The sequence below is a fragment of the Embiotoca jacksoni genome, unplaced genomic scaffold, assembly GCF_022577435.1.
Source record: "Embiotoca jacksoni isolate LCO1_2020_lvr unplaced genomic scaffold, fEmbJac1.0.p SCAF_4, whole genome shotgun sequence".
Taxonomy (NCBI): Eukaryota; Metazoa; Chordata; class Actinopteri; family Embiotocidae; genus Embiotoca; species Embiotoca jacksoni.
The window spans coordinates 23368350-23383475 of NW_027185392.1; the positions used below are offsets into that span (position 1 = coordinate 23368350).

The window sequence follows — 15126 nt, forward strand, 5'->3', positions numbered from 1 at the left end:
TCCTCCAGCTGCGTATCAGGTTACTCTCTTGGCAGAAACTTTTGAAAAAATGTAATGATTTAAATGCAAATATCTTTCAGCAATTTCAGTCCACTTTCTGTCTTGTAGAGCATTCTTACACATAGGTTTTATAAATTAACGTTTTTAAGAGGCTTTTGTTAAAGGAAAATCCTTTTTCAGGGAATGTGCTTACAAATGAGCGGGAAAATGCAGAAGGATTTTAACTGGCTGAGTTTGACGAGACGGTCTCCTGTGACGACGCACTGCCTAAACAACGCCATACTTCTGGTTTTCAAAAGCACCTGCTAGTTTCATTAGTTACATATATTCAGCCTCAAAGTCTGCCTGAACATTAAAACAAAAACAAAAGTCTCATCATGCTTCTTTCATTACATGCAATAAAAATCGCTCAGTGGTTTGGAGCTGTTCCAAACTTGACCACACGTTTATCGTGTAGATCACATAATATTTACTCGAACTATTCCCAGTTGCTCTGGACGTCTTCCTGAAAGAGTGGAGGGAACAGGGAGCAGAGGTACATTCATCACTGTTAATTTGTAAATTAAAATAGAAAGTCTGCAGTGTCACTGATTCATGGATTTCATTCGGGAAAAAAATGTTGTGTTCCTGTCTTCTGCTGTATTCTAAATATACACTGCATTTAAATGTTTTGCCACACTAGCAGGGGGCTCTACAGGTGATACATTCAGACACACAACAGTCTTTTAAGCAACATTAATGTTAAAGTAACATTAAAAGCAACATCAGCATTACAAGATACCCCAGCTACTGACACCCACATTCAATATCTTCAAATTTACACATAAACATTTTAACAAGTCTAATGTTTTAATTCCAAACGGTGCAAAAAAACAACTTTGTCTTGATGGCGGTATTATTTAACAGATGATGGACAGCTAAAGTTGAAGTTAATTTTTATTTTTGTTGTTTGCTTGTGTAAACTGTGACTTTATGATGGCATTAAACAATGGTGACAAAATCAAAAGGGTTCTTCCAGGGGATACCAGGACCGTCCACACACAACTGATAATCTGAAGGTTTCGCTAAAATAAGCGGGTGTTCTTAGTATCAGTCTCCATGTTTTCTTCAAACTATATTAAAATTTCAAAGTTACCATGTATTTGATTAATTTTACTGTGACACATAAGGAAACGTCGAAGACAAATCCAAGTCAATTTTTATCAGTAATTTATAGTCCCACATTGAACGGGGCAGCGTCAGAAAGAGCCCCTAACTGAGTGTCTGACCACACACACACACACACACACACACAGGAACACATGCACACAAACACACACACAGGAACACACACACACACACACACACACACACACAGTATTCCTCCGGTCAAACCACATAACAAGCCAATTAAAAAGCAGCCTGCATGCTATGAACTCTTCCAAATACAGTTGTACTCCAGAGACTAGTACACACACACACACACACACACACATGTACACACACAGACACACGTGTACACACACAGACACACGTGTACACACACGCACTTTCTCAGTGATACACACTCACACAGAACCAGTCGAGGGTCCTCCAGAGCTCCTGCCTCTAACCAGTCGTCATATTGACAGTGTGTCTAACACAGCTAATCAGAGAAAGGTTTTACACGCACGATAGTGAATCAGTGTTTCTCCTCTATCTGACCTTCATCTGGAAGCATGCGTACTTATTTTACATGTGCAACATGTTGGTCAGGGAAGGGTGGGGAAAAACCTTGATACCATTTTAACTTAAGAAATTGTATGAATACATTGATAGACATAAAATATCAATGCATTAGTCAGGTGCATGCAGCATTTATAACAGGTTTTTATGACAGTGTTGGTCAGTCTGTCACATTGTGCTGCTGTTAAAAGGATTGAAGTGAGATGAACAGACTGAATGCAACATGCTTATTATCACAATAATATCATATTGTGACTTATCGTGATAATATTGTATCTCGGGACCTCTGATGATGCCCACCCCGAATTTAAAGGTCCAGACGTGTGTGCATGAGAGTAGACTGGGAGGGAGAACACAGATAATTCTGGAGATGTTTTCATTTGAGCACATCATAACAACAATAACACTGATAATGGAGGAAGAGTAAGATGAGGAATGGACTTACAGTTTTGCTGAGGTAACCTGTGGAGATATTCCTGCACTGTTTGTCCTCAGAGTGGCAGCAGCCTCCACATCTGTACACGGACACACAGGGGGGCTTATAGAAGATGTTCGTGGGGGCCCCGAACTCCCTTCCCACGTCGACGCACACTTCTCTGGGCATGCACTGAGTCTTCCTCCACTCCGACTCTATACCTGCACACACAGGGAGTCACATCACCACACGGCCACAGACAGGAAGTCACATCGCCACACGTCTAGTTGTCAAACACACACACACACACACACACACAGTGGCCAGGTTATTTTATGATTTGGCTGTTAGTAGCCTATACTCACACACTGTTAGGCTAAGATACAATATGTGTAAAATAAATACATTATGCAAATATTCAGTCTCCTTGCTGGTTGTTCCAACACATTCAGAATTATCAACAGTTTTGCCATTACAATCGTCATTAACAGGCGGCTCTCTACATACATACAGTTGTAAAAGTTCAAGTTGACCACTATGTGACTATTTGAATCTTCAGTCAGGGGCAACCCTAATTATAACCATGACCTCTGACCTTATGGAGTCCTGTTCTCAACAATTTCCACATTGCAAAAAAGTAAAATACCTTCTGTTAATATTTATTTTTAAATGTCTGATATGCAAGAATGTATCAGTGTGTCACAGTTCATCCCTGTGGTTTGGTTTTGTCTTCCCCTGTCCCTTTAGTGTCTTTTCATTGTTTCGTTTTCTTTCTGTGTCTTCCTTGTCAGTGTCTCGCTTTCCCTTTAAGGGTTTCATGTTCATTTCCTGTTTTATTTTGGTAACTCTCCTTGTCTTGTTTCTGTTGTCGTTACTTCCTGTTCTCGAGTCTTTCCACCTGTGTCTGATTGTCTTCCCCGCCCTGATTGTTTCCAGCTGTGTTCAATTACCTCCTGACTTACTGTGTATAAAGTCTTTATGCTTCCTACCTGCATTATCAGATCGTCGTGATTGTTACCTCCAAGCTGGTTGTCTGTGCTCTTCCCGGTGTCTTGTAAGATTTCATGTTCGACCTGAGTTTTTTTCCCTTCTGGACTTTGTTTTCCTTTCACTGTTTTTGGTATCAAGGACTTGACATTTGTGAGCTTTTTGGACAATCCTTGTATCAACTTTTTTTGTTTAATGTGTGGGGAACAAATAAAAGAGTCTAAACTTGACTTTTTGTTTCTCATGCATTTGAGTCCAAAACCCCTTAAAATGTGACAGTGTCATTTAATACATGTTCCCCTTAAATATGAAGTCGGTTATAGACATAATAGTCAGTCATACAGTGTACAATAAGTATTTACTCTCTATGCTTTCCTTTTATTTTAAAACAGGAGCACGTCATCAGTGTTGTTAATAAATGAGTTGCACTTCTCAACATTGTTGCAGCACCTGATTTCAATATATTGAAAATATTTATAGTGTTCTTTGTTCACTTTAACATTTAATCAAATGATGAAAGAGCAAATCAAGTTTTGAGTTAAAATATCCCCATTTCCAGTGCATCACCTGATATGCTGACCACGACACCCTCAAAACGCCTCAATGCTCACAGCTAAGACTGTTGAGGCAGCTCCATCTTGCCTTTGCGTTCACCACATGCGCTCCCAGCCCACAGAAAATAGACCTGCATTTGCGTTGCAACTGGTTTAACAACTGAGTGCTCAACTCTGAGGAAAATAATATTAAAACAAAGTGTAAACATACTTTTCAGGATATCCAAGTTGAGGTAGGCGGCAGCGAACGTTGGCTCGTCTGTATCAGCCAGTGGCCTCGGTCGACGAGGCTGTGGTGGCTGGGAGAGTTTGGAGGCCGAAGAGGCAGCGGCTGCAGAAAGCTTGGATCTGCACTTCAGAGCAGCCCAGTATGATGGATAAATGAGACTCATCAGTTCATCTACGCTGGAGGCTGAACGCAACTTCTCCTCCATATCTGGCTTTGGTGGAGAGTCCTGAAAAACACAAGAGACACCTTCACTCAGAAAACTGCTCTTACTGACAATTATTACACGATGTCTACTACTCAACTCTCACTGACCAAAAACACCTTCTCTACCCTTCTCTCGAAGAACACATCACAAAGTCATATTTTTGCATGTCAGAAAAATACATCGCCGATGGTCTAAAGTTGTGGCAAACAAGTCCTAAGTCTAGTCTAAAGTGAGGACCAACAAGTTCAAGTCAAGACTTGATTTAGGGCTAGTTTGACATTGAAACCAACACGTTCCAGGTCAGGTCTGGAGTTAAGACCACCAAGTCCTGGGTCATGTCCCTAATCCTAAAATTAGGCTAACAAGTCCAAAATTAAGTCCTACCCAGTCCTACATTTTGGGTTTCCAGCCCTAAACAGGTCGTTATGCACAATTTAATTATTTTTAAACATTTTTAAACTCCTACTTTTTTAAATTTGAATGAAGTCCCTTAAACATTTTGTAATCTGTAATGAGTTTGAGGCATTTTGTACGCAGCCTATTAACTCTGGAGATTTATTGCCCCAATTCATAAACATTACGTAGGATCCACACTAAAAGTGTACGTGTGAACAAAGCTGTAAATTAACTGTGCATAAAAAACATTCAGATTTATAAAACCGTGCACACACGCACCTGCGTGTAATGTTCTCTTTATAAATCACAGTTCATGTAGAAATGTGCACACGTGAATCAGCCTCATATCCTGTCCATGACACACCCACATTCAACCATATATGGTCAATGCACCTCATGAATGTTGAATCATATAAAAGTAACCATTTGGCTCAGTGGTTCTTTATGGTTCATCATAGAACCAATGGAGAGGAAGAGCAAGAAAAGGAACATTCGTGACACTGAAACCAAGGTGTTTGTGGCTGAAATACAGGACAGAAGAGAAGGAAATGCAGTGAGTGAAACAAACAGGTCATTTCCTGAAATAAAGAAGAAATGAGTGTGTCTGCTGCCGGTGGTGACAACAGTACACACACACTCTCACTTGAACCCCGAATGACCTCGATACTCGGAGGAACAAGTGTGTTTGGGATATTGTCGGAGAATGAGGGAGACCACAGATGAACCCGGTAAAGTATCATTTACATTTGTATTGCGTTACGTGAACATGGACACAGGTGACAAAGGACTGTGCGCTAATGTTTCATGTTCTTCAGTTGTTCCTCCAGAGTCGATGGGAGCAGGAAGTGGCGATTCTCGGTGAAGAGATTCCAGGAGAGGGCGCTGTAGCAGAACGTCCCGCCGCTGTACCAGAGTGTCCTGTGCACGTGGCATCCTCTGGAAGATGCCCAGTCCTGACTGACGCCATCCTACAGAAACAAACAGACACAATTAGTGCAATCTATGTCATAGCAGACAAACTAAAACAAGAGAGTTTAACAACATTAAAAAATAGTTGTTGAAAAGTGAAACTTTGCATTTCTGTCATTTTACATGTGTTGCATGATATCCTCACGGATCCTTCCTGGCCTTCCTGTCGGGGAGGGCGCTGTGGGCGGGGGTCCTCAGGCAGGGGGGGTTGGGATGCCAGGAGGGAGAGGAAGGCCAATTCTCAGGGCCACGTTGTGTAAAACGAAACACACCGTGATGATGTGGCAGATCTTTTTGAGGAGGTAAAGAAGTCAGCCACCTTAAGTATCCAAACATCGGCATTTAAGGAGGCGTCTACCACGCTCTACAACTGCGGGCTTGGAAACCGGGTGAAGAGCCAGTGCATGAGTGGCTATAATAACCTGCAGGTTATAATGAAGAGTAATTATTCATCAGGCTTGAATGGGCAGAATATCGACAATACGTCGTTATGTGAACTTACCAAGAAGCCAGCCGTCACACACGGCGCCTGCCTGCTGTCTGCTCCCTACACTGCTCTGCACCAGGATAAAAGAAGGACGTGTCGAGCCATCGTGCCACCACATTCATCAGGACCGTGTTAGCATCACTTTAGACTTGTACATTGATAGATGTGCACATACTTTCTATTAACATGCACGAATTCATTTTCAAAAGGAGCCCTTTTTGCACTGTGATCTCAGACAATTGCACCGATTACATTTGAAAAACCAGACATGGCTGCAAATTGCCTTTTAATGTTGGCCGGTTCTCCCACAGTGTAACAGAAAAGGATGTATCATGTACTTAGTTTAATGATCCCATTTAAAACGGCATGAGGGTTATCCCAGACCTACAATAGGATAATAAGAATTGTATTAGCCTCTTTCAAAAAGGAGCTTGAGGCAGAAAGTTAAACATCATGCAGACCAACTGTTAGTTATATCAGACACACAGCATACTGTCAGAGTGGGCAGTACTCGAAGTGCTCGGGTTGGTCTGTCTATCGATGGGCCCTATTCAGCACACAGGTCCAAGAGCAGGGCTCTGGGAAATCTATATCAGCGTATTAGCCAGTCATCATCCTGGGCCAGCAAATCTTAGTGGAACCTGAACACCAATTCCCTTCTGAGTCTGCCACTGACATAGTCCTCAAGCCAATGCAATGCAGACACTGGTACATGTTTCAACTCCAAATGTCCTACAAGAAAACCAGCTTCATTTAATAAGGCTCTGGAGGGGGGGAATCAATGGATCCACTTAAACAGTAACCACCTATAAGGGATGCTGGGAGACATAAATCGAGCACACCCGCAAAGGACGCAGTGACGATTCCAATGGTCGCCTGCCATGCTATTGGCTGGGGAACCTCGACAGGGTCATTTCGGGTAATTTAAAAAAAATCACTGAAGCAGCATGAGTGCAGGAGGAAGGGTTAAACTGGAGCACAGGAAATCTGTGCAGGCAGCAGTTTATCTGAGGGCAGATGTACAGTTTTGAAAGAGAGCTGAGGAATATCATCGAGGGAGCCGCGACTATCTGAGTCCGAGGGGAGACTGTTGAGAGAGAATATTACAATATTTGATTGTGAAAACAAGAAATCCTGCTCTCAAATTGAAAGAGCATGCTCTTGACTTATGGCAGTGATCTACTCCCAAACCAATTGTGTGTGTCTCTGAGAGTTTAGTGTTCAAACTGAAAAGTGTTGGAAAATGTTCATATCTTCAGCACCACAGCTTTCTTACTGCTGACAAGTAGAAGTTTAGCAGGATGACCCACAAATAAACTTAGAAAAAGGTTCTTGTTGACCTCTGACCTACTAATGAAGGAACATGGGTAGAGATTTCTTTATTTGTTTCTACTGTGCTGTTTTTCCTGAACACATTTGCTGTCATCACTAATGCAGCACTTGAGTGTCTGACGGCCGGTAATGTGTTCACTCATTGTCAAAGCTGCGTTAGTGTGACTGGGATGAGAACTGTATGGAAACAATTCACCGTCCGCACCGCTTTTAAGGCCTCCAGCGTGATGGAGCTTTGTTCTTCCTCTGGTTGCTCGTGCTTCTTTGAGAGTTGTGCAAATGTAAATATGTTCCATCCAGGTGTTCCCATGTTCATCTTTGTTCTGAGAGCTGACTCAGACTAAACAGTCATATTTACAGCTAAACTAATAATGAGGCTCTAACAGTAGGAGAGCATCGGCGGTTTGTATCTTTCAACACTTTCTGGTGATAAAAAGTCAACTTTAACTTTGATTAACACACACACACACACACACACACACACAGGGGCTGTAAGACTGAGTGACTGAAGTGTGAAAACAGTAGCTGTGTGAGGGGAAAGCTGACACTGCCGCCTGGGAAATTCCTGCAGTACAGGGTCCCACACACATGCAGTAATATGCAGTGATGGTACAATGTTGAAGTATGAAAAGAAAGACAGAATTGGATAACGACTAAATTGTCCACCTCTGTTGATCCTAATGACTCATCACAAATTGCTGTGGGCTGTAGAACAAAGACGTGTCATAGGCTATATTAATTACTGCAGAGAGGCCTTGAACGCAGCCTGTGTCGGCCTTTTTAACCCTCATGGTGACTCAACCCAACGCAAGTTTGAAACCTAAACCTGTCTAACAGCTCACCTCTGTGGTTTGGTTTAAAGGGACTCGGGTGCTCTGCCACATCGCCGCGATTTGAGGTGTGAAAGCAAATGGATCAGCCACAGCATATTTGGAAGGTAGATATGTTTCAGCAGAGTTTCAGAAGCGGATCTACTATTAATTATATCGGCTGATTGGGTACTGTTCAGGACGTGATCTTGTTATAAGAAATCTCAAATTGCCCTGTGTGGGGATTATTAGTGTTATCTTACAGTGGGTGCGGAAAGTATTCAGACCCCTTTAAATTTTTCACTCTTTGTTTCATTGCAGCCATTTGCTAAAATCAAAAAAGTTCATTTTATTTCTCATTAATGTACACTCAGCACCCCATCTTGACAGAAAAAAACAGAATTGTAGAAATTTGTGCAAATTTATTAAAAAAGAAAAACTGAAATATCACATGGTCATAAGTATTCAGACCCTTTGCTCAGTATTGAGTAGAAGCACCCTTTTGAGCTAGTACAGCCATGAGTCTTCTTGGGAATGATGCAACAACCTTTTCACACCTGGATTTGGGGATCTTCTGCCATTCGTCCTTGCAGATCCTCTCCAGTTCCGTCAGGTTGGATGGTGAACATTGGTGGACAGCCATTTTCAGGTCTCTCCAGAGATGCTCAATTGGGTTTAGGTCAGGGCTCTGGCTGGGCCAGTCAAGAATGGTCACAGAGTTGTTCCGAAGCCACTCCTTTGTTATTTTAGCTGTGTGCTTCGGGTCATTGTCTTGTTGGAAGGTGAACCTTCGGCCCAGTCTGAGGTCCAGAGCACTCTGGAAGAGGTTTTCTTCCAGGATATCTCTGTACTTGGCCGCATTCATCTTTCCTTCAATTGCAACCAGTCGTCCTGTCCCTGCAGCTGAAAAACACCCCCATAGCATGATGCTGCCACCACCATGTTTCACTGTTGGGATTGTATTGGGCAGGTGATGAGCAGTGCCTGGTTTTCTCCACACATACCGCTTAGAATTAACGCCAAAAAGTTCAATCTTGGTCTCATCAGACCAGAGAATCTTATTTCTCATAGTCTGGGAGTCCTTCACGTGTTTTTTTGGCAAACTCTATGCGGGCTTTCATATGTCTTGCACTGAGGAGAGGCTTCCGTCGGGCCACTCTGCCATAAAGCCCCGACTGGTGGAGGGCTGCAGTGATAGTTGACTTTGTGGAACTTTCTCCCATCTCCCTACTGCATCTCTGGAGCTCAGCCACAGTGATCTTTGGGTTCTTCTTGACCTCTCTCACCAAGGCTCTTCTCCCACGATTGCTCAGTTTGGCTGGACGGCCAGGTCTAGGAAGAGTTCTGGTCATCCCAAACTTCTTCCATTTAAGGATTATGGAGGCCACTGTGCTCTTAGGAACCTTGAGTGCTGCAGAAATGTTTTTGTAACCTTGGCCAGATCTGTGCCTTGCCACAATTCTGTCTCTGAGCTCCTTGGACAGTTCCTTCGACCTCATGATTCTCATTTGCTCTGACATGCACTGTGAGCTGTAAGGTCTTATATAGACAGGTGTGTGCCTTTCCTAATCAAGTCCAATCAGTTTAATTAAACACAGCTGGACTCCAATGAAGGAGTAGAACCATCTCAAGGAGGATCAGAAGAAATGGACAGCATGTGAGTTAAATATGAGTGTCACAGCAAAGGGTCTGAATACTTATGACCATGTGATATTTCAGTTTTTCTTTTTTAATAAATGTGCACAAATTTCTACATTTCTGTTTTTTTCTGTCAAGATGGGGTGCTGAGTGTACATTAATGAGAAATAAAATGAACCTGTTTTATTTTAGCAAATGGCTGCAATGAAACAAAGAGTGAAAAATTGAAAGGGGTCTGAATACTTTCCGTACCCACTGTATAAGAAAGGAGCTACAAAAGCAATAGTAACAAATGCATGCATGTCCTTGCATCAGTGTGGAGATTTAGAAAGATAGAAATATAACTTTTTGCCGTCACGGATCAGTCAGTGTGTTACTTCTGCATACTTATTTCTGTACTTCAGCAGTAAAGTCAATAAAAAGTGATTATTTGCTGCCAGTGATCTGATTTCCTCATGTGGGTCTCGATAATGCAGGATGACAGAAACAGGCCAATCAGGTCTTGGTTGATGAATAAAAACTACAAATTTCACTCAATATTTAACCATAGATGTTACATTGTTTTACCTTTGACAAATAATTCAGATTTGATCAAACGTTCAGCCACAAACACAACAAAACCAGACGTCTGACGCCCCATTCGCCACCTGCTCATTACACACCAGAAGAACTACACACTTTGACAAATGCGTGGCTGCTGAATGTGAATGTTATCTCACTTCCTGTCCTTCACTACAGTTAGATATATACCATTGTACTATTTATGATAAACATAAATTTAACATCCACACAATCAGTCTGACAGGAACAATATGACTGTTTGCTGCAAGCAAGGCCATATTACGCAAACACACACACACACACACACACACACGCACACACACATACACTGGCCTTTGTATTAGAAGCTGGTCAAACAGACAGTGAGGCAAACACTCAGTTTCCTCCTGGAAACATTTCCTACTCAAAGAATGTGTTATGAGTTTCTATATGCATGTTGAGTATGTGCTTCTCTCTGAACATGTTTCTCCTTTGTGTATATGTCTGCCCTTCATGTGTGTTTGTGTGTCCTTCTGTATATGTTCTTGTCTCAGTTTCCCCTCATTCTATGTGTTTCTCCTTGTGTGTATGGGTGTGCATTTGTATACACCCCCCCCCCCACACGCACGCACGCACGCACACACACACACACACACACACACACACACACACACACACAGTCCCTTTACATGGGAAAAATCCCATCATTTGCCTTCATATAGACTCAAAGAAGCTGAAACAAACAATTGAGAATACAGCAGACCTAAATATGACTTGTTTGTCACCTGACGGAGGGTCCAGCTTCCTGCTCTGCAGCCAGGCCCGGCTTTGCAAGGCTGACCGGGGTTGAATGGACTCCTATCACATCAGTCACCGTTTTGGTCCTTCCTGCTGTTTGTTGTTTCCTGAACATTTTAAATGTTTGATGGTTTGAAAATGTTTTTGAAATTCATCACTGCTGAGACCACCAGACTCAACATTTTAATATAGTTGGCAGTATATTAAAGCCACCCGACTAGTGCGAGCTTATTAACTTCAAGCTGAAGGCTAAGTTTCTGAAATTTTCCAAAGCATGGTGCAACTTAGTCATTCATATTTGGTTTGAAACTTGAGGTCTACCATCGATCACAACAAAAAGCTCACAGCACTGATGTAAGTGTTCTGATATAGTTGTGCTTATTGCAGGTTTTACCAGAGAGCATTTTCAAAACCTCCATGACATTAGAACCAAAATATTGCATGAAACCATCATGTCACAACTGGGTCGAATAGCCTCTCACCACACATTTCTTCAACTTTCCTTTTTGTGCACATCATGTCAAACAAATCATGTTATTACCCTCTATGGCCTTTCTGTCCTAATTGCACTGTAATGAGAATTATTAATGAAAAAAACAAAAAATAAACTGAGGTGTATATATTGATATTAACCACTATACAGATTGGTACAAATGAAAAGCAGGAGTCACTGAACAAAGATATCAGCATATGAGCAGCAAAAGGTGAAGCCAACTGCCCTCGAAAAAAAAGATAGTGAGAACCACAGACAAACATGCACTAACAAAGAAAACTCTTCTTAAATGTTTGGTAAATCGGTAAATTGGTGAAGCTAAGACAAAAAAGTTGCTGTTCAGCAGACGCCTGTCTAAGAAAATAAGAGGAGTTGTCTGCACACCTGTTTCCAGACGGGAGAAGCAATACTACAAAACACAAACAAATAACTTGCATACTGTCAAAATGGTGGATAGCTTTGTTTAAAGAAAGCAATCTTCATCGGGCAACTCTATGTATAAATTAGCCAATTTTAGGGACCAGGCAATCAACAATGAAAGAAGAACCTGTGAAGGCGGTGATGCAACCCAACAGGCAAATTTCTCACTCGTTCAATTCAATTCAATTCAATTCAATTCAATTCAATTCAATTCAATTCAATTCAATTCAATTCAATTCAATTCAATTAATTGCAGTTCAATTCAATTAATTGCAGTTCAATTCAATTCAGGTATTCAATTCAATGGGTCATGCTAACTTTGCATTCTCCACCGACATTGTAGGGATTCGGAGGAATGTGGAGGAATAAATGGTTTAAAAGGCAAACAAATACAGTGCTTGATGTGGGGTTTTTTTAGTACAAGTGATGGATGTTAAAGACGCCTTTTAACTTCCACAGATGATGAGCTGATAGCAGTTCAACCTAAAAAAAAATATCTTCAGCCACAAATTACTGCAGCGACTGAATCCCAGAGCTGCATTTGTTTGCTGTTCAGTCCACACCTGAGTTTGACCAACTGCTTTTACAATAACTTAAACACAACTGCACCACATGGGCAAACTCTCCAGTTTGATGAAATCGAACGAAACAGGTGACAGTGAACATATTAGACTTACAGCAATAACAAGCTGCAGATGAAAAGGTGGGAAACCAGCCGAGAGCAACAGGTTTAATACAAATGTAAACACAGAAGTGTCAGATGAGAAGCACACAGCTGTCAGACTGCTGCACTCATGTCAAACAGCTCGGGTAATAGTTGTGATTATGAGACTCCAAAGCTAGAAAGCAGAGAATGACATTGTGCAGCGTGATGTCAGCAGCTGACACTCATCCACTCTGTCTGGGGGCTCCATGTCTCCGGATGTCTCAGGTCTGCCTGAGCTTTTGATCCACACTGGCTTCATCTCACTGCAGGGCTCTGGGAAAAGATCCAGGATCTGCATCCCCAGAGTCCAATCTCTCTGCTTCCCAGCTTCCTAGCTTCTCACAAGCCCCAAACTCAACTGTCAAGACATCTCACACAGATAATGTATATTCGTGCCGAGTGTTTCTCTTTTCAAGTTTAGGTATAAATGAACTGTTAAAACATCTGATGAGCTCCTGAGCTTTTCTTGGTCAAAACCAGATAAAAGGATATAAATGAGTTGGTAGAACTGACTAGTTCTTTTCCACAACAACACAATGCATCTATTAAACAGTCTCAATCCAAAGATGGAAGTTGTTCTATCATTGTAAAGATGGTTTAATTGTGATAATTTGACCTAATTATGTACTTTGTTTTTGTTTGTGTGACAGGTGAGACTCTTGATGAAGCCCATGAGTTGAATTGTCTGGGAAATCTATTAAAGTGGAATTTCTGTCAAACCATTTCCGAGATGAAGATGCTCATATTTTCAGATGTTTCCTTTTCACTAAATAAATAGACCAAATGACTTGATGACATAAAGATGGGATAGATACAAAGTTGACATGGTCTCACACATTTACAGTGTTTCCTGATTGGGGAAACATGCCTGAACTAGTGAAATACACCGAAAAATGTTTTATAAATAACCAAAATTGGGTCATTTTTAATGTATTTTTTACTGAAGAATTGACGAGTAACACAAACAGACAAAGAGGAGCCAGAGCCAGCGAAACACTGCCGGAGAACTGAAGCCTGAGCAACACATGGTAAAACACTCAGACGCACAGCAGACGTGGAAAAGACCTGTCAGATACTCAAACACAGAGCACATCAAAGAAAGGAAATCCAATGTGCTTTTTAGGACATTATATAAAACATCTAAGACACTGTTTTATGTTCCACTCACAGCCGAGTGGGATCTGGTGCACCACTTGTATTACTGTTACTAAATTTCCTTTGAGACATATTATATTATATTATATTATATTATATTATATTATATTATATTATATTATATTATATTATATTATATTATATTATATTATATTATATTATATTATATTATATTATTGTCCACAAGTTTGTCCCCCAGAAAAATGGCATGGTTACATACTACCTGTTAATAAAATAGGAAAAGTAGGGCTCTAAGGGAATCTATATGGTACTTGAGAAAGAGATTTGATGTGAAAATCTGCAGAATAATCAACCTCCCTCAGGTCTAAAGCAGGAAAAGGCTCTCATTTCTGATTCTTTCTGGAGTAACAGGAATTGTTTGTTCTATAACTTTTTCAGAAGACAAAACACAAACAAAACATAAGCTTATGTTTTTTCATGTCAAGTCAAGACACTTGATGACAGCATATCACAACCCACATTCATGGGTAAAAATAATTCTCTGGGATACACGTGTACTTGCGCAACCTTGGTACAGCAGGCGGTCTTTGTGGAGCACTTGAGGACAGTGGTTTCAGAAAGACTATATTCAGACATATATAGTGATTACAGTTCAAGATTTGCAAATTATAGCTTAAACAACAAAATAAGTTACAATCATCCCCCAGTAGAACATGTGTGGTGCTGTAAGCAGTGTTGCCAACTCATCAAATTTGTTGTAAGATTTAGCAGCTTTTCAGGCCCCCATAACAACTTTTTTTTTCAAATAAGCATTAGTGACAAATCCAGCAACGTTTTGAGAGAAAACCTTATGGGTACTTTCCAGATATGAGAGTCCCCAGCACCTACTGCCTTCCAAGTGAGAGGCACACCTCTCTCTGTCTGTCTGTTCAGTAAGTGGTAGAGAGGCTTTGTGTGGTATGAAAGGCAAAATTAAAAAAATATTCTGTTGTTTCTAATTTTCTCTCTGAGTGATCATTGTACAAGTAAATATAGCTGAAATCACACGACACCCATTGTCATTAAATTAGCCTTGCAGTGATTTCGTCAGATGGTGACGTGGTTATAAACTCTGAATTTAAGAAGTGCAGAGCAGCAGCTTGGGATTGACTCCTGGTCACAGGTACTACACTAACACCCATGAAGATTACATTAAGATGCATTTCTTCCATTTCAAAGAACGGTCAAATAGATTCAAGTGAAAATGAACGTGTTTAAGGTTGAGAAGCTCATGAAGTTCATCATAACCACATTCATTAACACGTTTGTTGCCAACAGAATGAAGGGCT

The 15126-nt window shown here is 41.0% G+C and overlaps 1 protein-coding gene across 1 annotated transcript in view; it reads right to left on the reverse strand.

The window, feature by feature from the left end:
- vegfc (vascular endothelial growth factor c) overlaps positions 1-15126 on the reverse strand; it is an 81031-nt gene that overhangs the window by 44552 nt on the left and 21353 nt on the right. Inside the window, exons 2-3 of the mRNA XM_069168292.1 lie at positions 3872-4115; positions 2150-2340 (exon numbers count right to left, since the gene is read on the reverse strand). Of these exons, the coding sequence (XP_069024393.1) occupies positions 2150-2340; positions 3872-4115 (435 nt within the window). The remainder of the gene's footprint in view (positions 1-2149; positions 2341-3871; positions 4116-15126) is intronic.